Source organism: Corythoichthys intestinalis, chromosome 7 (genome assembly GCF_030265065.1).
Source record: "Corythoichthys intestinalis isolate RoL2023-P3 chromosome 7, ASM3026506v1, whole genome shotgun sequence".
Classification (NCBI taxonomy): Eukaryota; Metazoa; Chordata; class Actinopteri; order Syngnathiformes; family Syngnathidae; genus Corythoichthys; species Corythoichthys intestinalis.
In genome coordinates this window covers 33,980,102-34,004,078 of record NC_080401.1, presented here as the reverse complement: position 1 = coordinate 34,004,078, position 23,977 = coordinate 33,980,102, and the positions used below count along the sequence as shown (strand labels likewise).

General features: G+C 39.0%; 1 protein-coding gene across 1 annotated transcript; it reads right to left on the bottom strand.

Moving 5' to 3' along the window:
- Positions 1–236: 236 nt before the first annotated feature.
- myoc (myocilin) lies at positions 237–22,619 on the bottom strand. The gene is made up of 5 exons (XM_057840037.1): positions 21,772–22,619; positions 15,807–15,872; positions 15,648–15,722; positions 11,288–11,499; positions 237–2,846 (listed from the first exon to the last, which is right to left on the bottom strand). The coding sequence occupies exons 1-5, from the start codon at positions 22,235–22,237 to the stop codon at positions 2,265–2,267; spliced, it is 1,401 nt and encodes a 466-aa protein (XP_057696020.1). The 5' UTR covers positions 22,238–22,619; the 3' UTR covers positions 237–2,264.
- Positions 22,620–23,977: the final 1,358 nt, after the last annotated feature.

Below are 23,977 nucleotides of genomic sequence, written 5' to 3'. Positions count from 1 at the left end.
ACTAGGGTTGTTCCGATCATGTTTTTTTTGCTCCAGATCCGATCCCGATCGTTTTAGTTTGAGTATCTGCCGATCCCGATATTTCCCGATCCAATTGCTTTTTTTTTTTTTTTTTTTTTTTTTTTGCTCCCGATTCAATTCCAATCATTCCCGATAATTTTTCCCAATCATATACATTTTGGCAATGCATTAAGAAAAAAATGAATAAAACTCGGACAAATATATACATTCAACATACAGTACGTAAGTACTGTATTTTATTATGACAATAAATCCTCAAGAAGGCATTTACATTATTAACATTCTTTCTGTGAGAGGGCTCCACGGATAGAAAGACTTGTATTTCTTAAAGGATAAATGTGACTTTGTATATTGTGACTAAATATTGCCATCTAGTGTATTTGTTGAGCTTTCAGTAAATGATACTATAGCCATGCCCAAATGCATGATGGGAAGTGCAACCATGACTGTGCGTAGTGGTACCAATTGATATATCTTCTCTGCTTCGGGAAATAACATAGGGTGTTAAGAACCAGATCAATTACTACCTTTCTTCCCCACATTGCTTCCCACGATATTTCTAATAGTAGGGAGAGGGATTGTAAGGCGTTAGCCAATTAAAAAAAGGCTCCAAAGGCTGCCAAAATTCACTCTACTCATTTTACGCTGCATTTTGGCTCTATATAGAGGTAAAGCGGTGCCATTACAGATTGAATGCGACAATGCGTGAGCGGGTCGTGCAGCGCATGCATTAATTGCGTTATTTTGTGATAATTTTTTAAAAAATTAACGGTATAAATTTGATAACCCTACCTTAAGCCTAAACTAAAGACTCTGGATAAGTGTAACATATTATGTCTGTAACGTTAAATACAATTAGAAAATGATTTAATTAAAAAATATATAAATATTTAAAAAAGGCATGTCCGATATTTTTTTGCCGATTACGATACTTTGAAAATGACGTGATCGGACCTGATCGATCAGCATCATCTCTAGTGTTTACCCATAAAATCCGGAGGTGTCTTGACACTCGGTGAGACATGCTACACGGAGTTTTTGGATCGAAACAAAGCAAGTACACGATAATATCTAGTTAAAATTATAGTGTCCTTAATTATGCCATCTCATGCTCTCACCTCGAGTTAGGTTTTAGGGGTTTAAATTGTTTTTTTTTTTCCTTTTAAAAATGCCCTCCTGTTAAAAAATTTTCTTCCCCCAGAAATGAAGTTTTAAGCTTTCCGATGATGTATCGCACATCCATATAGGACAATTTTGAAATTTGGCCAAATTGGGGGTTTCAGAGCGGAGGTTCCGCGGAACCACCTGAGTGTTTTCCACCATGGGTTAATAAATTGTTTTAAGCACTTCAAATGTAATAATTATAGATTTTAAACATGTTACTGTCCCACCGACTTATTTTTAAACAATAAAGTAGAAAAATGCTTGTCTTTATTAAACGCTTCATTGAGTGAATCCACTCTAATCCGCTCACGCTGCACACTTACGAGTTGCCACAGCAACTGTTTAACAAGTTAAACGATGATTGACGTATGCGGCGCTTTGTTTCGGCCTCCATGCGTGTCTGGCAAGATCAAACCTTAACGTCTGTCAATCATCATTAACTTTAATAAGCCAGTGCACTGCCTGACCAAGAAAAGCGGCGATAGTGAGCGACTACGTGATCGGATCGAGGGATCACTATTTTTGTTTTTACCGATTCATTACAATTTTAATGAAAAATACTCTTTTGGACTGGGAACAGGGAAAATTCTCATGAAAAAATGTTTTGTCTTCCATTTTTACTTCGTTTTTCTCTTTATAACTCAGGATTTTTGTAAAACCTTTGTTTCGTCAACATTTGTAAATCATGTAACTCTTCGTACTAAAGTTTTAACATTTTTATTTAGGATTACATAGTTCCTTCCTTAACTCATTGGTTGCCATTGACGGCAATGGACATCCAATTCATATGAGATGCTGGCAGCGGAAGATTGCTGCCATTCAGCTAGTCCAAATAGATTGGACCACCATCACTGTCAAAGACATGCAATGACTTCAATTTGACAAAGTAATAAAACAAAAATTTTATCCCATAAAAATAGACAATCTGAAGTTTAAACGTCAAACTTGTTAAGTTACAACATACATAAAGAGAAAAAAAGCTGTGGATTTGTGTAGCCTTTAAGCTAACTGGCAGCTTCACCAAAGCTATGAGTCTTTAAAGCGAGAGCGGTCGAGTCACTTTTGGCCTGGTGGGGGCCTCAGGCCGCCGGGGGACGCCCCAGCTTTAGGTCATAGGAGACCAAGTGGAAGTTGTCCCACGCGAAGAGCTTCTTTTGCGTGGGGTTGTAGTCGATCATGCTGTTGTAGCGGTACTTGTTCTGGAAGGGGATGGCCAAGACGCTGCCGCGGCTGCGGTCGGTGTCGTACATGTAGTTGACGGTAGTGTTGGCCGCCGAGTAGCTGGCGACGGTGTAGAGGCGGCCGCAGATGACGAAGGCGTTGGCCACTCCGTTCTTGCGCACATTGGTCTCCCAGCTCTTGGTGACGCGCAGGTCGTGCGGGTCCAGGCGGGACAGCACCACGGCGCCCTTGGCCTTGCTGGTTGAATACACGGCCCACAGGCCACGCTCGTCCACCGCCAGATCGATGTCTGTGTAGCCGCCCCATGAGTACGGGAACTGGCCGTGAAAGCCGGCGTGAAGCAGGTCGCGCCGTGCCGCCACGCGCTCAGACGCCAGGTCGAAGCGGATCAGCGTGCGGCTGCGGCGACGCTGGTAGTACAGCGAACCTCGGTACAAGACGGCACCTGTGCCCTCAAGGGGCTCTGGCAGCAACACCACCTGGTGACAGGATGCTCAATTTAGGGACAAACTTGTACTCAGAGCAGACATCCGTCTAAGTAGCAGGGGTGAAAGTGAGCCGGAACGCACCAGATCGGCGTTCCGCCATGAAATACGATGGCGGAACGCCGTTCCGGCATACGGTGCTTTGATCCCGAAAATATGACGGCAACTGTCAAAACCCAATCTTTAAAAAAAAAAAAAAAAAAACTGCCACGCATCTCCAATAAGAACAATCTAATAATGTCAGATTTACATACACAAGTGTTAACAATACGAGCCTAATAAAGAGCTTGTTTAGCTTCATCCGTTTCCACTGATTTTTATTATTCATTTATTCTACGTAGTTCTCCCCAGCGTCTCTCTCTATCTGACAAGTCGCATTGCCTGTAGCCCTTTTCACACATATTACCAGGGAGTTTCCCGTAGGTAAAGCAGGATTTACTCTCGTCATTGCTTTCATGCATGAAAAGATTCCGAGAATGAAGCCGATTGGACACTTTGACAGATTTGTCCTGTGTTGCCCACTGGCACTCTCTGTGCGTGGAAGGCTGCTGGGCGATTTTATAACCTGGACATTACGTCATTTTTGGTCAGCATTGTCACAATGTTGGTCAAATCCTGTTGTGTTTTGTTCCGGAGGGAGCGTTCCCCGACGTGTAACTGCAACCAATTTAAGGTCATCAAGAGGTAAGATCGGGCCTAAAAAAATCCAACCCGACCCAGGTCCGCTGGTATTAAAGCCCGACCCGCCCGAGCCCGATCAATTAACTTGATTTGCAGGCCTGAAAAAAACCCAAAATGTTATGTTTTATTTGTAGGCCCGAGCCCGGAAAAAAAACGAAATTTTATATTTTATTTGTTGGCCCAAGCCTGAGAAAAAAACCCTCAAAATTCTATGTATTATTTATGAGGAAGAGAGGGAAGGGATGGTCCAGTCAGACCTGGACAGATCACTGCTTGCTACTTGGAAAAACAGACTGGTTGCGTTTTGCGTGATCACATTTGGTGACAATGCCTGTGCATTAAAGCCTGTCTTTTGTAACGAATTCTCAGTTGGCAGAAAAAAAACTCAACTTTTCTTAATGTTTAAATAGTCTACATATTTTTTTATGATCATTTTAAATGCATTAACACAACGAGATAACGCTGGAAAAGTTTGTAAAATGTAAATAAACAGATGCGGTTTTGCATTGCAGAGGAGAAAGAGTAAAAAGAGCGCATGGCAAGCTCTGGCTCTGCATTGACCATACAGCGCCTTGTCTTTTTTATCCAATTTATTTGATAACAAGTATTCCTTTGTTTAACATCCATACATCGTTTTGGTATACGTATATAAATATATATTATTTATTTTAAAAATTTAGCGAGAACCCCGGCCCGACCCGAACGTAATGATTGACATTTTAATTTCGTTATGTTTTCAGTTTAATTTAGCCATTTCCAGCTTGCCCTGTTTATAGCCCTGCTTTCACACACACACCAGGAGAAAACCAACGCAGGCATGGTGAGAACATGCAAACTCCACAATGGAAGGCCGGACCCCGGGATTGAACCCTTGATATCAGAACTGTGAGGGGAACGTGCTAACCACTGTGAAACCTGTTGTGTTTTATTGTGTGTTATATTTATAACTGTGCCAAACGTTCTTGCATTTTGGTGGTTTTAGGAGGTTTAAGCCGCCCCCCCACACACACAAAAAAAAAAGGGCTCTGTGCCGCTAGCCACTTTCACCCCTGCTAAGTAGCTATCACAATATCAAACACCTTGCAAATTTGAGTTACCTTGATAACAGATTAGCCTATTTATTGTGAAATTATTTTCTGACCTCTGTGACCTTTGACCTCGTTATTCTTCAATTCATTTTATGAACATATCCTGCAAGTTTGATTATTATCCCTCTATTTGTTCTTGAGTTATCTCAGTACTTCTCAAATAGTGGGGCTGGGCCCCCTTGGGGGGCGCAGAGCAATGCTTGTGGTGGCGCATGTGACCTTGGGGAACATACTTTTTTGCCATACTAGAATAAAGTGTAATTGCACATCCACTGAGTGGGTGGCAGTGGCGCTCTCATTTTTAGCATGTGCGCAGTATTTTTGAACCAAACAAGAGCACACAGCAAAGAGCACTGGAGATATGAAAAGCTAAGACGAAGAAATATGACAAAGCGTATGTAGTATTTGGCTTTTGGCTTTGATTTTTAGTACAGTGGGAGACGAGAAAAAGACCAGTCTGTTTACTTTGTCTAAAAATGTTCGCAGCGGGCAGCAGAATTTTTTATTTTTTTTTTCAGCGAAAACGTGCCGAATACTGCCAACAATCGTCCGCTTTGTCAGTATTACATCAGTAAACCAGCGAGCACTGTCAGCGTCACATTAGGTGGCATACCAAATTGCTCAAAACAAAATAACCCAACACCAGAGCAAAGGAGCTGATACTGCCTACAGCAAAAATAAAAACTCTCTCTCTGTCCAACGACACTGTCGTTTTAGTTCTATTCTATTTTTGTTTTTTCAGTCTAATAGTTTGGCATATTGTCCTCTCGAGTTAATGTTGCTAATCAATTTGAATTTATGATTATTTATTGATTTTATTTTATTTTTTTCAGTGTCAAATGGTCAAAAAAAGTATCTTGAGTGTATTTTTACTGTATGGATGTGTTATTTTTACTTTTTTTTCTTCTTTAATATTAAAAAGGACACGTTTTCCAAAGGTGTACTTATAATAATAATCTTATAGACAAATGATACTACAGTATATTTACAGTGGCGGCAGAGAATGGGGGGGGGGGGGGCGGAACGTTTACGTCTTCGTGGGGGGGCATAACAGAAAATAATTGAGAAGCACTGAGTTATCTTGAACAGAGACACGGAACCAGAGGTTGATACTAGTAATGCATTACATTTTCTTCTTTACATTCGCTTGAGTAACCTTTTGAAAAAAAAATGGAGTAGTTTTTCCCATGCAATTCCTTTTACTTACATTTGTGAAGAAGAAACACTACTCTCACTCCACTACTTTGGGCTACACGAGTCTGTACATTTTTCCTCTTTTTTTCCTTCATATTGACTTTATATTTGCCACAGACGCTGACAGTGGCTGTATCAGTTTCATCAATGAGACGTTGCAACAATAATCACATGACTCCATTATACCAATCAGAGGTAACAATGTTTTTTATCCACTAGAGGGCACCCATGCTTTTTGGACGGGTGATGTTTCATATAGAGACGGGATGCTCGAGCCTTCCTGCTCGAATCTGATTTGAGCACATGAAGTAGAGGTGTGTCAAAGCTCTGTTCCGAAAACGGCGTCGAGCAAGACAAAAATCGCGTGACCACTGCTGACGAGGCCTCGAACGTCACAGATGTGTCAGCGAGTCACACCGTTTCTACAGGAAAATGAAAACTCGATGGGAGCCCGCCCGCTCAATCGGTGGGAACGCAATAAAAAGTTTTTTGAGAGGAGGGATTTTAACGAGTGCTACAAACATTTGCTCATTTTCAAGTCAGGAGTGGGAATATCATCACCTAAATTTCCTTAAATTCATTCACATTGTTATACACTAGATAGTGGCATATGTTTATTTAGAATAGATACACATACAACACAACTCCCCCCGCCCCCCCCCCCAGAAATTATACTTAATTAAAAAATAAAATATTTCAGAAACCTCTCCTAACTTTTATTCGGCTCAATTATTTCCATTTTATGATTTTAGAAATCCTTACAGTATGCAATAAATAATATCCCTGTTCCCAAGCACTGTGCTTACTGTACTGTAATATTTACAAAAAAATAACAATACAGAGTTACTCCCTGACATCTAGGACGAGCCACTAACAAGACTAGCACTGTCGTGTATTATAAATACTGCTTTGAACACGTCTTCACAGACAAAGCAATAACACGGGCTTAAAAAGGTCAACTTTAATTGTGTAAATCACACTTAATGACGACACGATCTCAGTTGAAATAGACGACATCCACTTAATTCTATTGAAGATATGTAATGCTGAGGCAATTTGACAACTTTAGTTTTAAAAAGAAACATGCACTGTTTATCCAGTAGATGGAGCTCTTGCAGTGTGTCAAACGCCTCGAAACAGTGATTCAATTTAGGGCAATTGTCTCAAAAGTGGTTCATTGTTTCAGAAAGCCTCGGTTTTTCCATCCCGAGTTTCATACAGCTGTTCAGGTCTGAATTTTATGATTTTTGTGTCATCAGTTTGGCCGAATATTGTCATGTAATAGGTTATAATACAGTAGAATAATAACAGTATAATAGAGTAATAAGTTGTGCTGCAAAAAAAAAAATCCATTATTATTATTTTTTAATCTTACATTGTAAGCAGTTAGTTACAATGTTACTCATTACTTGAGGATTCTTTTCAATGAACACTATATTTTTTAACCTGTACTTGAGTACAGTTTTTGATGACTACTTTTACTTTAGTAAAATTATTTAGAAGTAACGCGAGTAAAATGTTTGGCTACTCTAACCACCTCTGCATGCAGCTGAATACATAACCTCAGCCTTCGTTGGTTTTTACTACAGGAGGTAAAAAGGCGTTTCAAAAAGACAAACTGCTTGAATTTTTAAAAAAAAAATCCAGGGAAACTTAAATCACACACACACAAAAAATGTTCTGGGCCTTTTTTGAGACAGGAAAAATAATTTTGAAGCAAAATCTCCTTGAAAATATGACCTAACTCGCAAAAAAAAAAAAAAAAAAAAAAAAAAAGTATTTTTAGCTGACTACCTTAAATGTTTTGGACATTTCTGGATGACAAAAAATATATACACTATATAAAATTTAAATTTGAGAATTTACACAATTTGAGTGAGGAGCCAGATTTGCCGTATAAGTCAACTTAATTTGAGAGGGGGGAAAATATCATCAAAGCACAAACTTTAAATTTTTGGCTAAAGATTTTCATTTTAGACCCAAAACCTAAAAGTTCAAAACTTATTTAAAAAAAAATCCATTTGTTGTTCAAATTTGTTGAAAAAAAAAAAAAAAGCACCCTCGTAAAAATTCCCTAAAAATGTTCCACAAATTTACAATTTGAAATTGGTACCAATTTTTTCTGGAGGGGAAAAATACCCAATCAAAATTTTTACTATTTACATACAAAAATATTTGAATTACACCCGTCACAATTTAAATTGGAAACGAACATACAAAATATTTTACTGTTATATTTTAAGGAAATATACAAGGAAACATTAAAAGTAACTAAAAAAAAAATGATTTGTTTTTTTTTCTCTCATTCTGTGCTATTGAGAATCCAAGAGGGAGGACAGGAAACACTAAGGTGTGACAGGGCAGGTGTGAGTGCGACATTTGAACTATCATCTGCCATTGACAGGGATAGTCGTCAGTGTCGGCCAATGCCTAAAAAGTCATTTTAAATTATGAGCATTCATTCATTTTCCGAGCCGGTTATCCTCACAAGGGTCACGGGGGTGCTGGAGCCAATCCCAGCTAACTATGAGCAGTAGGCGGGGTGCACCCTGAATCGGTTGCCAGCCGGTTGCAGGCACAAGGAGCCGAACAACCATTCATGCACACACTCATACAGTGCGGCAAATAAGTATTTAGTCAACCACCAATTGTGTAAGTTCTCCTACTTGAAAAGATTAGAGAGGCCTGTAATTGTCAACGTGGGTAAACATCAACCATGAGAGACAGAATGTGGAAGAAAAAAAACCCAGAAAATCACATTGTTTGATTTTTAAAGAATTTATTTCCAAATTCGAGTGGAAAATAACTATTTGGTCAACTACAAACAAGCAAGATTTCTGGCTGTCAAAGAGGTCAAACTTCTTCTAACAAGGTCTAATGAGGCTCCACTCGTTACCTGTATTAATGGCACCTGTTTTAACTCATCGGTATAAAATACACCTGTCCACAATCTCAGTCAGTCACCCTCCAAACTCCACTATGGCCAAGACCAAAGAGTTGTCGCACCAGGCTGGGAAGACTGAATCTGCAATAGGTAAAACGCTTGGTGTAAAGAAATCAACTGTGGGAGAAATTATTAGAAAATGGAAGACATACAAGATCACTGATAATCTCCCTCGATCTGGGGCTCCATGCAAGATCTCACCCCGTGGTGTCAAAATGATAACAAGAACGGTGAGCAAAAATCCCAGAACCACACGGGGGGACCTAGTGAATGACCTACAGAGAGCTGGGACCACAGTAACAAAGGCTGCTATCAGTAACACAATGCGCGGCCAGGGACTCAAATCCTGCACTGCCAGACGTGTCCCCCTGCTGAAGAAAGCACACGTCCAGGCCCGTCTGCGGTTCGCTAGAGATCATTTGGATGATCCAGAAGAGGACTGGGAGAATGTGTTATGGTCAGATGAAACCAAAATAGAACTTTTTTGGTAGAAACACAGGTTCTCGTGTTTGGAGGAGAAAGAATACTGAATTGCATCCGAAGAACACCATACCCACTGTGAAGCATGGGGGTGGAAACATCATGCTTTGGGGCTGTTTTTCTGCAGAGGGACCAGGACGACTGATCTGTGTAAAGCAGGGGTGTCCAAACCTTTTGCAAAGGGGGCCAGATTTGGCGTGGTAAAAATGTGGGGGGCCGACCTAGACTGACGTCCTTTACGTAGAACAATATATTTAAGCAAAATTTAGCAAGCCATTCAGTGTGTCACATTTGCTTTATTATTTTTTTAATGAATAATTTCAACAATCTCGCAACTAGCCTTTGCGGCGTGCTCTTTCGACTCTCGGGCTCTTGCGAAATACTACTGCTGTGAAATTAAAATAGCTTCAGGTTCCTTCAATTTCTCGCTGCGTATCCTCCCTGTAATCTTGTCGTACATGTCAGCGTGTCTTGTTTGGGAATATCGCCTCACATTGAAATCTTTAAAAACAACGACTGTCTCTTTGCAAATGAGGCAAGACACAGTTGTTGCATATTTTAGTGAAGAAATAGTCCAATTTCCACCTATCCTTGAAGCGTCAGCAATCACAGTCAACTTTTTTAGTTGATTGTCGCCATTTTAGAAAATTGGAAGTAGAGGGTCACACGGAGTAATGTTGCTTAGCCCTTAAATACCTGCAACATGAAGCAATTATCAGAGAAGCAATTATCAGAGAATCCCAAAATTTGAAAAACAAGGTCCTAATGAAACCTTTTTTTCAAATTTGTGAAAAGAAAAATCAAAATGAATATGTGTAATAAGCGCTCTAATATCTATAACCCATGCTAAATAATGTTTTTTTCTCATGGAACCTGCAGATGCATGTGTAGACTTGCATCCATCATTTTTTTTTTTTTTCAAAAATAAATGTCAAAATTATGAATTAGTCTGAAAATCATGAAATTTTAGGTGTATCAAATGCGATACATTTGGCAATAAAGGGTTAAAGTGCTGCTGCCTTTTAGTAGGTAAATGAGGAGCAGCATTTTGTGTGTAAGCTACTTCATATGCTGGTTGCAGTACTGCTGACCAATTTATTAAGTCTGTGTGCGGGCCAGGTGTTATTGATTTTATGACAGAGGCTGGGGGCCGGATGAAATTTGACCACGGGCCGCATTTGGCCCCCGGGCCAGACTTTGGACATGTCTGGTGTAAAGGAAAGAATGAATGGGGCCATGTATCGAGAGATTTTGAAAGAAAATCTTATTCCATCAGCAAGGGCATTGAAGATGAGACGTGGCTGGGTCTTTCAGCATGACAATGATCCCAAACACACAGCCAAGGCAACTAAAGAGTGGCTCCGTAAGAAGCATTTCAAGGTCCTGGAGTGGTCTAGCCAGTCTCCAGATCTCAACCCTATAGAAAATCTGTGGAGGGAGTTGAAAGTCCGTGTTGCCCAACGACAGCCCCAAAAATATCTGCATGGGGGAATGGGCCAAAATACCAGCAACAGTGTGTGAAAAGCTTGTGTAGAGTTACAGAAAATGTTTGGCCTCCGTTATTGCCAAGAAAGGGTAAATAACAAAGTACTGAGATGAACTTTTGGTATGGACCAAATACTTATTTTCCACCATGATTTGCAAATAAATTCTCTTAAAATGAAACAATGTGATTTTCTGTTTTTTTTTCCCACATTCTGTCTCATGGTTGAGGTTTACCCGTGTTGACAATTACAGGCCTCGCTAATATTTTCAAGTGGGAGAACTTGCACAATTATGGGTTGACTAAATACTTATTTGCCCCACTGTACTTTGGGACAATTCAGAGAGTTTGATCAGCCTACCATTTATGTTTTTGGGATGTGGGGGGAACAAAGAGTACCCGGAGAAAACCACGCAAGCATGGGGAGAACATGCAAACGCAACACAAGAAGGCCGGAGCCCGGGATTGAACCCTTGATTTCAGAACTGTGAGGGGGACGTGCTAACCACTCTGCGGCCCTGAACTAATATTTCCTTGAAAAATAAGCCTTAAAACTAATGATCACCTTTGAGGGGAAACCCTTGGAGAGCTGCTCCATGTCTTCGTATCCGAAGAGCTGCCTGACGTCGGAGCCCACGGTGTCGATGCGCCACACCATGTCAGGCCCGTAGGGGGCCACGGGCTCAGGGTCCTGCATCCAGACACCGTATTTACCAGCGATGCTGTCCGCTTTCCTGTGAGTGACGGGCTCCGATACGGACGTCAACACGCCGCACCCTGGACCAAAAACACAACGACCATGTCATTGATGCTCAGTATTACCACTTTGGGTGGGACTTAGCGTGTAAGCACATGTTGAGGAAGTCATGAGGGCAAGACACGGGCCGGCGTGACTCTGCTATTCAGGAGTCCAACGCGACACTCTATATTAATAGTGCTATTTGCTTTGGTGCTGTCACCATGGGGGCGACTTTTGGGGGGGTGTCATGTTAGTCGGTGTCATTTTTGGCAGGCCAAATGGGAAGAAAGGGTGTCTTTTTATTTTATTTAGACCAAGGTTACTTATACAAGTATTGTACAAAAAAATAATTTGTTTTAAAAATATAAATAAAGGCCGCAGTTTTGTGTCTTTTAGTCAAAGATGAAGCCAGTGCTTTTGTTTTTGTCACTAACAGGCATGACTACATACATGCTACATTATACTATATACAGTATATGGCGGAAAACACAGACAAGACTGAAAAAGCAGTTTCTGCTCTTGCACCCTTCTTTAAAATAAACTACTGTATTTTAAGCCAAAAGAACTGTTGTGCTTGATAGAACAATATGTCTATATGCTATATAAATAATTATATTTATTACTCAAAATGTCATTTTTAGCTTAGACTCCTTAATTGATATCTAATATTTAGTTTAAAAAAACAACTTAAAAAAAATAATGAATCGCATATTTTAAACTTTTAAACAAATAACGTCACAATGAAAAAAGGTGTCTGTAAAGAAGTCACGGATATCTACCTCATAACTATCGCTTAATTTTATTTATTTTTTTGTTACTGTTACATTTTCCCCGATATGTTAAATGATAAATAATCAATCCAAACAAAGAAAAATAAAAAAAAAAGATTAAAAGGGTAAATATATGAAAAAGAACATCTTGACCACTCCTTGATGTCAGCGATTTCTGACTCGCAACCCTTGTTATATTACCGTGTTGCACCCATAAAATCCTCCCAAAACCCGGCTGTGGCCATTCACGTCTGTGTCTTGACACTCGGTGATACATGCTACATGGAGTTTTTGGATTGAAACTCGGTACCGTAATTTTCGCACGATAAGGCGCACCCGACTATAAGCCGCCACCCACCAAATTTGACCTGAAAACGACTTTTGTTCATAAATAAGCGGCACTGGACCATAAGCTGCAGCTGTACTTGCTGTATTATGGGATATTTACACCAAAAAGATATTAACCGATAACACTGTATTTGACAGCGGCATCATACGACTCTCTTATGACCAAATGAACCACCATGAAGCTTTGAATCAATTGGCTGCAAAGCTTTTCTTTGGGGAGACAGTCAACCTCTGCTGCCGCCTGCTGTCAACACTGTTGTTGTCCAACATGCCTCCTAGCATGCATTGCAGCACTACAGATGTAAATAACAATCAAAATTCATGTTCTGTGCGAATTATTTCTTCAGTTACTGTTCCAGTTGTTTCATTAATTGCTAGTTATGGTATTTGGTAATACTTTATTTGACAGTGGCGCCATAAGAATGTCATGAGACAATCATAATTATGACATGACACTGTCATGAGCATTAATGAATGCTTATAAAAGATGACATTTAGTGTTATCTGACAAATTATCTCACTTCTGAATGGATGTAAAAGATCCGAGCTGGACTTAATTTTCCGGATGACACTTAATGACATCTTTCATAAGCATTCAGTAATGCCCATGATAGTGCCATTTCATAATTATTACGTTTTTTGACAGTCTCATGACACTGCTGTCAAATAAAGTGTTACATATTAACCCAAAGAAATCAACAAATAAGCCGCACTGAAGTATAAGCCGCGGGATCCAAAATGAAGGAAAAAAGTAGCGGCTTATAGACCAAAAATTACGGTAAGTACGCGATAATATATCGTTAAAATCATGGTGTCTTTAATTATGCTCTCGCATGCTCTCGCCTCCAGTTAGGGTTTTGCTGTTTAAAAAAAAAATTTTTTTAAATGCCCTCCTGTTCAAAATTTTTATTCCCCCAGGAAATGGAGATTTTAAGCTTTCCAATTATGTATCACAAATGCATATGGGACCAATTTGAAATTCAGCCAAATTAGGGATCTCAGAGCGGAGCTTCAAGTCACCAGTTTTCCGCCATATATATATATTTTTAAGAATGGGCCCTTGCTTTAAATTTATCTTAGAGAAAAGGATTTTTCGAAAGGAAAAGTTTTCTTTGAAGAGAAAAATGCATATTTTGGGAAATATTAATATTTCAATTGAAATGTATATTGTTGCAAAAGTATATTTTCAACAACAACAAAAAAGTTTAAATATTTCGGAAAAACTTTTACAGTCATGTGAAAAAAATTAGGACACCCCATTAAATATTTAGTTCTTTATTAAGAAATGTTCACGTTTGATGTTGTTCTTCTTTATCTCGGGAAAAGAAAGTGATTTAATTGCAGGTAAATGACAAAAAATAACATTTTTTACTCATTAAACCAAATTTATCATCAAAAACGCATATTCTAACTGAGGAAAAAGTTAGGACACCCCACCACCTAATAGCTAGTGTTACCCCCTTTGGCTGAAATAACTTTAGTGGGACGCTTTTTTGGTAGCCATCTACCAGTCTTTGACATCGGTCTGAAGAAAGTTTGCCCTACTCCTCAACGCAGAATACTTTCAGATGTGAGATGTTTGAGGGGTTTCTTGCACGTACAGCCCGTTTCAAGTTACCCCACAGCATCTCAATGGGATTCAGATCTGGGCTTTGACTCGGTCATTCCAGGACTCTCCATTTCTTCCTTTTCAGCCAGTTCTTGGTGGATTTACTGGTATATTTTGTGTCATTGTCATGTTGCAGTGTCCAGTTTCGCTTCAGCTTTAATTTTTTCACAGATGATCTCACATGTTTCTCAAGCACCCTCTGATACCCAATTGAATTTGTGGTAGATTCTATGATGGTGAGCTGGCCAGGTCCTGCTGCAGCAAAGCATCCCCAAACCATGACACTTCCACCTCCATGCTTCGCAGTTGGTATGAGGTTGTCTTCCTGGAATGCTGTATTGTGTTTACGCCAAACATGTCCTCTGTTCTGGTGTTTCAATTTTAGATTGATCTGTCCAAAGAACATTATTCCAGAAGTCCCGGACTTTGTCTACATTCACTCTGGCAAACTTCGGTCTGGCTTTTATGTTCTTCTTGGAGAGCAAAGGTTTCCTCCTTGCACGCCCGCCATGAAGGTTAAACTTATGAAGTCTCTTTCTGATTGTAGAGGCATGCACTTTCACATCAACAGTAGCAAGAGCCTGATGTAGGTCCCGTGATGACATTTTAGGGTTTTTGGAGACTTCTTATAGCATCTTGCAGTCTGCCCTCGGGGTGAACTTGCATGGACGGTCAGACCTGAGCATGTTGGCAGTTGTTTTAAATGTCCTCCACTTATATATAGCTGATTTTAAATTCTTTTGAGATCTTTCGAAATCCCTTACCAAACTAATACTGTAAGTGTCTACAATCTTCTTTCTGAAGGCTTCAGACAGCTCCTTTGATCTCACCATGGTGTTTTCTCTCACTTCAACAGTCAGGGGCACAGCAAATTAAATGTGAGGTTTAAACAAGGCAAGCCTCCTTCAAAACACTGAGTAATTATGTTCTAATCATGTGCACCTAATGTGATACCCCTGTGTGTGATTTTAGCTGTATTAATGATAATAATAATACTACATTTTATTTGAAAGTGCCTTTCTGGCACTCAAGGTCGCCGTAATTCATTTAAAAAACAAAAATATTAAAGACTAAAACACAAAAAATAATTAAGTATAGAATATTTAAAACAATAAAAATACTTCTAGATAAAAATAATTAGCAGAAAACTAAAACACAAAGAAATCAGGGATGATTATTAAGTATTCTTGTTATAAGTTTATTAATTATTATATTAAGTGGGATTGAATGTGGGGGTGTCCTACAGAAATTGCATTTATTTAAAATCAGAGAAAGTTATTAAAAAAAGAAAAAACTTTTTTTTTTCAGTTTTAATTGTTTATTTCTATTACTTGAATCTCTCAAGATTGTTAAAATTGATATTAAATATCATATGCCATACGTATGCCTACAAAAACTAAGCTTCTTTTATATTTGTGACAAGAGAGTTTTCTATGAGTTCAGAATTTGAGTTCATCACCTGTATATTCTTCAGGGGCGGGAACTTCGGTCACCTCCGCCTTGAGCTCCTGGAAGCCCTGCTGCCACACCGAGTCTGTCACACACATAAATACAGTTGTTAAATAGCTGAAAGTGTTTGACATGAAAAATTTGACGCAGGCACAGATGACCTCCTGACCTCTCAAACTGCTGCTGTCACCCTGCCTGTTGGGACGTGCTATCAGGTGGGACACAGGGCTTGAACCTGAACACATCCAAAAGATGTTGTAATAACATAGTAATAACACAGTAATAACAGTGATTTTGGAGGATGAACTAAACCGGAATAAACCGGTAGTTTGTGAAGCTGTGCGAGGGCAATTACAGCAAGGAATGCCACAGTAGGAAGTGGACACCCGCCACCTCCACGCATTCTCAGCTGCTGTGGAGACAGTCAGTCGGAAAACGAGGTGATGCGAGGGACGTGACGCTCGGACCCCCCGGTGGGCGCCCCACTTTGTTGCAAATTAGTTTGTTTTCATTCTGGTATTTGCTTGAAAGAAGTCTTGACTAATAACTGAATGAATCACGAACAAGTTGACAAAAAGGTCAACCTAGGTTGCGCATAAACAAAAAGCTTTAATGGTGCGGAAAACTCTAATGGCTTTCATGTGTAGTCCGCTGATGACAGAAATGCCAGGAAGCAATAACATTAACATGGTTAAAGTCAAATGGTGCCCAAAAAAACAGAACAGGAGGTTAATGGACAGTCATTCATCAGTACTGCAGGTAAACACTTTCTAAGCTACTACTTGCGTGTGAGGTGTGTGGTCCAGATGGGACGCCATCTTTGTTTATCATTCTCAGTTTTCCCATGGTGAGGATACTTATTTTCTTCAAAACAAGTGTATTATTAAATGTTCTGCCAAAACATAGGACAGGTATGAAGCAGGAGTTTCAAACGTCATTTAGGGGTAATGGAATCTATGCTGCATCGAGGATTCCCCCCCAAAAAAAGACAAATGTTGCTAATTCGCTTTGGCTAACTTGCTGAAAAATAGCTACCAAATGTGCAAGCCACTTTTTAAAACTTTTTTTTGTATTTAATCATTTTTAGTACGACATGAGGCATCATAATTGCAGCTCTTAGCTTGTTAAAGTGAGCAACGTTTTTGTTGCAATTTTGCGACTTTGGCACTTAAATGAAAGTTTCTGGGGTGAGAGTTTATTCAATTTTTTTTTTTTTTTTTTACAAAAAGTAATGATAACATTGCATTTAGAGGGCGGCATATCTCAGCATCTTGACACTGCCAAGCAAACACAAGCCCAGAGCTTAACCTCCTTGTAAGGCACTGGTGACCCCAACCCCCCTTTGGGTCCTTTCAACGGCATCATTAAAAGTCTCGAGCGTGTAACGTCCGCTTCCAGGGTGTGCATTACATTCGACTTGGCATCCTGCTCATCATGCGAAGGGAAGCAGCCGTCATAAAAGCTCATAAATAGTGAGCTGACCCACTGGGAGTAAACCGAGTCGGGTGTTTACGCACAAACTTTCACTAATTGAGAATATTGAAAATATGAAGGTGGTGGGGGGTATACTGCATGGTCATGTGAGCTAAACATTAAGCTGCTTTTGATGGTGATTAGACATCCAATTATTTGAACTGGGAGGGACTGGCCGTATTAGTTGACTACTTCCTTGACTAATCAGATGCAAATAATAGGCGTAGTCATACTGTAGTTTGACTTTTGGGGCAGGGGGCACGACATGTTGATGACCTCGAAACGCAGTGTCAGCCATAATATTAACTTACAAGAATATTTATAATAATAAGTTGACAATGAGCGTTTTTTTTTTGTGTTTCCCATCATTCTTGAGAGGAATTGTAAATCAGACTGCTTAGGACAGCTATACTTTTCGCCAAGATCGTCATCCATTGAATATGGTACGCCTGCCGGTGTCGTTCCAATGTAGTTACCCCAGTCAAAAATTGTATCCCCTGAGCGGAACCATATGGAGGTAGATTTGTGTCTTTATTATTCAATAAAAAAAGTTTCTTCAATAAAAAAAAAAGTTGCTTCAATCAAAATATATATTTTCAATCAAAAAAAGTCGCTTCTACAAAAAAATGTGTTTAAATGCTAAAATAAATTTTGAAACTCCAAAAATGCATGTGAAAGCCATTTTTCTTAGATTTTTTTTTCCTTTTTTGATTGGGGTTATGTTTTTTATTTTGATTGAAGCAACTCTTTTGATTGAAGTAATGTTGATTTGTGTTTGGGCCAAATTTCGGCTGGAACGTTTTTGTCTTTATTATTCAATCAAAAAATGAGTTGCTTCATACAAAAAAATATATATTTTCAAAAGAAGAATCACTTCAATCAAAAAAAGAAAAAAATCAATCATAGAAAACGTTTGTGAATGTGAAAAAATATTTGAGATTGATAAATTTGCATTTGAACACTTATTTTTTCATTGAAAAAGTTTTCTTTGATTGAAGCAATCCTTTTTGTGTTTGGGCCATATTATGGGTAGGACATTTGTGTCTAAATCATTCAATCCCCAAAAAATCAAAAGAAAATATTTTCAAATATGAATATATTATCAAAGAAAAAAATCATTTAAAAAATAAAATTGCCCTCCCCTATTTTTTTTTTCTTTTTTGGGGGGAAATTACATGCAAAGCAAATGACCGTCTAAAGTCACATTATCTGTTCGAAAAATAATTTTGACCCATTGTAAAAGTATATATTTTTTGTTCATTTCATTCATTTTTGTAGCAGTTTTATTGCTTTACAACTTATATATATATATATATATATATATATATATATATATATATATATATATATATATGAAAGTCAATTTCATGCAATGAAACTGTTCGGCCACCAGGGGGGGCCTGGCCCCCTTGGCCCCCCCTGAAAATCCGCTTATGATGCAAATGTCAAAAAGATCTGCTTCGATTGAGGACTACAAAATCAGAATATTCAGTTGCACTGCCCCTTGTTTTTTTTTTAACCCCTTCGGACCTGCTGTTTTTTCTGCTTGGCAAAAAAAAAATATATATAATTTTTTTTTCTACTTAAATACCAGAACAAAGTGCAATTTATTTGGTCGGGGTATTTCATGCTTTTATTTGTTATTTTCAATGTTAATGTTACATTGTTTTTAATGAGGAATGAGGACTTACGTTCAACTTTTTAAAAAGTTTTTAGCGTTTTGTCTCAGCCATTTTCAAAGAGCCAAAAATAGCAAAGAGGGCGTGCTAAACCTCATGATTTGATTTCAATGGGTAAAGCTTTGTCCAATCATCTCCCAGAAGTGGAAATATCAACTAAATTCAATGTATGTAGTGATTCAGAGACAACAATGCGTCATGTACTTCAGCAGCATGCTCAGGTCTGAAGGGGTTGATTAATTAATTTATTATGTTTGAGAATTTAAAAAAAAACTTTTAACTTGAAAAATGAATAAAGGAGGTAATTAACGTTTTGATTATTATTTAAATTATTGCGTATATATTTTTTCTAAAACTTGTTTTCAAAAGTAAAATAGAAATACAATAAAGTACCGTTGTTAAAAAGAATGAAAGAATATTTACCTTTGTCCTTTTTGATATTTTAGCTTAAAATTTTTAAATATTAATACATTTTAATACGTTAAAAAGAGAATATGTACGTGCTAACCCTAACCCATTCCCTACTTTTTGTCACATTTAAAAAATGCATAATGTAAATGAAATATAAATACATAATGAAATGATTAAAAATATATAAATGAGAGAATATTTACAATGAACTCTTTGACTTCTATTGAACAATCAGTGGGTGCTTTTGATAGATAAATCGACAACTAATCGAATATCAAATTTTTTGCGTTAACACCTATTTTGATACTAGATTCCTCTTATAAAGACATTGTTGTGCTACAAATGGTCACACCTCTGAACATATTCACTGCCACTGACGGAGGTAGACATCAAATCCAGTGGCGGATGCTGGTCTTTCAATAAGGGGAAGCACAAAGTGTGTCCGCCTGTGAGTGGTTTGTGACGGTGGACTGGCTCAGTGGCACCCGCTGCTTGGTAGGAAAAGAAACTAGAGTGCAAGTCTTCAAACACAAGCAGCTACAATAAAAAAGAAACACCAGAAATGAGCTCAAATTTTCGCTAGTTGTTTTTAACAAAGCAAGTGTCTCTAGGATGATTATGTAAGTCAACGGAGTCAACAACGGAGTGAAAATTTAAAAAATACATCACTCATTGATTTGCTGATTTACCTGTCAATCAAGAAGGGTTTCAGCATCAGACAGATCATCCAGTCATAATGGAGAGAAACTTAGTGTCCGGGCCAGGCGAGTCCCGCCCACTGCCCATTGACCCTTAGAGACGCGAAGCCTCCGATGGGCGGGATAAACCCGTTTGTTTCCATGGTAACTGCTTAACAGTTACTTCCTGTTTTGGTATCGAGTCACGTGCTAAGTGTTTTGGGACTGAGTTAGCGTGTCCCAACGCGGGTGCACATTCGAGCTGAGTGCAGCCACCTATTGAGATGTGCGAGTGAATTTTGATCTGTGTACGTCCATGAATGAACGTATTTTACCTTCATTCTGGATGGTTCCAGCAATAGGTTGGACCCCCTACATGCGCGGCCGTTTCGTAGCTTTGCAGTTGCAACGGCGAGTAGTCATCGCTCCAAGCTGGCAGCCATTGTTTTCATCATATCCGTGTTTCACATTTATTCCGTGAGGTGACGTGTTCGTTTAGCATCGTTGGGCTGTGTTGTATATCCGATTGAGTGTAAAGTGCTTAGTTGCCGCCACATTTTGTGGCCAAATTGACCAAGTGTGCGTATGGCGTACTTCCGGTTGTGCGCGTGCATCCGCGCCCGCCCCCACCTTTGTGTTTATTGCACTGTGCAATTCATTTGTGTGTTGTTGATTATTGTGCAGTCAATTTGGATTGTTTTACATTGGCACTGATATTCTGTTAACGCCTAAACCCGAACCTGATGTTCAGAATTTTTTACCTTTGGGTTAATCTTCGAGTTAGCGGAGGTTTAATTACCGGATAGAATGATTTCAACAAATTCCATGCAGTTTGTCAGTTATTTGTTAGTTTCAGGGTTCCGGAGTGGCCTAGCTAGCGCAAGTCAATGGTGGTTGAAATCAACTCCATCGACTAATTAAACCTCAGCTAACTCAAAGATTAAGCCTTATGCGAAAAATTCTGATCTTCTCTTTTAAATGATCAGAAAGTCAGTTACATGCAATGACATTTTTCTGTTGTCATTCTTAGGCAGAAAAGGGAGAAGAACTGGTGAAAGAAACGTATCAATTACTTCTAAAGTAACTTAGTTACTTTGATAATAAAGTAATAAAGTAACTAGATTACTTTTTTGAGGCGGAATCAGTAATCAAATTACTTTTTCAAGTAATCTGTGACAACACTGATGGTAACCAGTGATAAGAAGCTAATTCTGAGCGTGTTGTAGTGCATATTTAGTCAATGACATGTACACACAACAGTATTCATTTGATCACTTATTTTTTTACATTTTGGGGGAAGCTGAGCTTCCCTTATAGTCATCCAGCAATCACCTCTGATCAAATCCATTTTAACTGGTGAACTGAAACTCTTTGAGGTAGTTGTATAGTCATACCAGTCTATATATGCCAAAGTTACTGTCTGGTCAAAGTAAAAACAGTTCCTTTTAGAGCAATTCTGGTTCCTCTCATCATCAGTGGCAGCCAATGAGTTCATAAAAAATATTTTCTTTTTATGTTGACATTATTTAGATTTGCATTTTTTTAATTTTAAAAGTTTAATTTAAGAGTTTTTTTTAATAAAAAAAAAACAGGTTGGTTTTAAAGAAATAATATTCTTTTTACGTTTTGAAGTTTTAAAAATGTTTAATCAATTATGTTAAATTTAAAAAAGGGGGAAAAAAACAGAGAGCTCTTATTTGAGCAAAGATCCAGAGCTATAGAAATTGCATTTTTATTGTAGCGAGAAACAGGCGAAGTGATGATAGTAAATGTAGATAGTAAATACAGATAGTAAATGATTTACTTTAAAGCCACATAAAATGATGCTGTTGGCCGGATCTGGTCCCTGGGCCGGGAGTTTCACACCTGTGGTGTATAGTGTCGCACTTCTTACCTCCTGCAGGTCTCATGATTCCAGTGTCTGGCACGGCTGGGGTCTGTGGGGGACACGGTCTGCTCCTCAGCATTTCAGTTTCCCTCAGCATTTCCTCCAGGCGCCTCCGAAGTCCTTCTTGCTCCCTCTCCAGCCGCTCCTTCTCCCCTTGAAGCAGGTTCCTCTCACCCACCGCCCTGTTCAGCGCCTCCCTAAGCTCAGCACCTGCGTCGGGCGCGGACGCCCCCGCTCCTCCTCCTGCCAGCCTGGACACCATCGCCTCCAGCAGGGAGAGTCTGGACTTGACGCCTTCCATTTCAGGGCCTCCAGCTTGGGGGCAGCTGACTTCAGAGGGGCTTGCCACGGTAAAGGTATACTGGCATCGCCCGGCTCGGTCGTTGCCCCTCCAGAGGGCGGCTCGGTCTTGGGCTTCACCCCGCTGGGCGAGGAACCCCAATAGACACAATGAGAGTAGAAGGAGCATCATGAAGTAATGAGGAGTAAATCCAAAAATGGACTTTTTAGTGGCTTTCTCTCTTGCGAGCAGGTCGCTTCCACTGATCTCCCCTGTGCCCCTCGCAGATATTTATACGGTGAGTGAAGAGGTGAAAAGGAGGGAGCGAGAGAGCGAGGGAGGGGAGAAATTAGAATTTACGGGAGGAGCAGGCTTGTGTGTTTTCACGATCACCAAGGATTTATTTTAACCCACGGTCGACCTCAAAACAACAACAAACCTCTGCTTTATATGTAACGGCCAGGTTGTTTTATTTAATAACCTGCGATAATTATTGGGATATGGCAGGCGCATTCCAAGAAAGTCGGGGCCTCAGGGGGTACGGTTACAGCGGTGTCACCTTTCGTGAACGGTGGGGTGGGGGCGTCTAGTTCATGAGTTGGCTGATGCCACGCGATGACACTCTTAAGGTGGTAACTGTGCAGAGTGGGGTCCCCTGAGAGTTCTTTACCATATGCCAAAAAACAGAAAGCCATTAAGTACTTTTGTTAACAATTTTAAGAACAAAACATTCAATAATTAACAGAAAATTCCAAATCTTAAGACTTGGGGCCTTAATTAGTCCCTTAGGGAATAAAGAAAAAAACAAACAAAAACATAATTTTTACTTTTCATAACTTTATATAATATTTGAATTAGGGCTGTCAAAATTATCGCGTTAACGGGCGGTAATTAATTTTTTAAATTAATCACGTTGAAATATTTGACGCAATTAACGCACAGATTAAAATGAGAGCACAGTGAAATGTGTACTTGTGTTTTTCGGAGTTTTGGCGCCCTCAGCTGGTGCTTGGGTGCGACTGATTTTATAGGCTTCAGCACCCATGAGCATTGTGTAAGTGATTATTGACATCAACAATGGCGGGCTACTAGTTTATTTTTCAATTGGAAATTTTACAAATTTTATTAAAACGAAAACATGAAGAGGGGTTTTAATATAAAATTTCTATAACTTGTTCTAACATTTATCTTTTAAGAACTACAAGTCTTTCTATCCATCGATCGCTTTAACAGAATGTTAATAATGGTAATGCCATCTTTTTGATTTATTGTTATAATAAAGAAATACAGTACTTATGTATCGTATGTTGAATGGATATATCCATCTTGTATCTTATCTTTCCATTCCAACAATAATTTACAGAAAAATATAGCATATTTTATAGATGGTTTGAATTGCGATCAATTGCGATTAATTAATTTTTAAGCTGTAATTAACTCGATTAAAAATTTTAATCATTTGAAACCCCTAATTTGAATACACAGGTCACAATTGTCAGAGGATGTTCTTTTCTTGTTACGCCCTTGCAATAAATGTAGGGATGGTAAGGACATAACACTACCAACTTTTCAGGATGCTCAAATTATCCCCACCAACTTTTAAGCAACCTTATTTGCATTATATAATGATTTCAGTTATATAGGTCATTTAGATTGTCTCACTATATGTTGTCAGGATAGAATTGATCCTACCATTATTACGTGAATTACAGTACTTTCATTATGTTCAGGCTTACACTGATCCTGTTTCACTCGCTGAATGTGCCAGTCCATTTTTTCCCCTCAAACGCACATTTGATTGGCTGATGTCTTGACCCCCCCCACACACACACACACACACAAACACACCAATTAACAGCCCGACAGAAATACAACATGCCGCCTCCCCTGCCCCCTTCAAAGACGAGGGATATTGGAAGTTTTTTTCCACCA

What these genes read in the sequence shown, in the direction of transcription:
- myoc (XM_057840037.1), bottom strand. Translation starts at nt 22,237, where the DNA reads ATGATGCTCCTTCTACTCTCATTGTGTCTATTGGGGTTCCTCGCCCAG. An exon ending in TGACAGCAGCAGTTTGAGAG is followed by an intron (nt 15,723 to 15,806) that starts GTCAGGAGGTCA and finishes TGTGTGTGACAG; the next exon opens with ACTCGGTGTGGCAGCAGGGC. An exon ending in CGCCCCTGAAGAATATACAG is followed by an intron (nt 11,500 to 15,647) that starts GTGATGAACTCA and finishes TTTTTGGTCCAG; the next exon opens with GGTGCGGCGTGTTGACGTCC.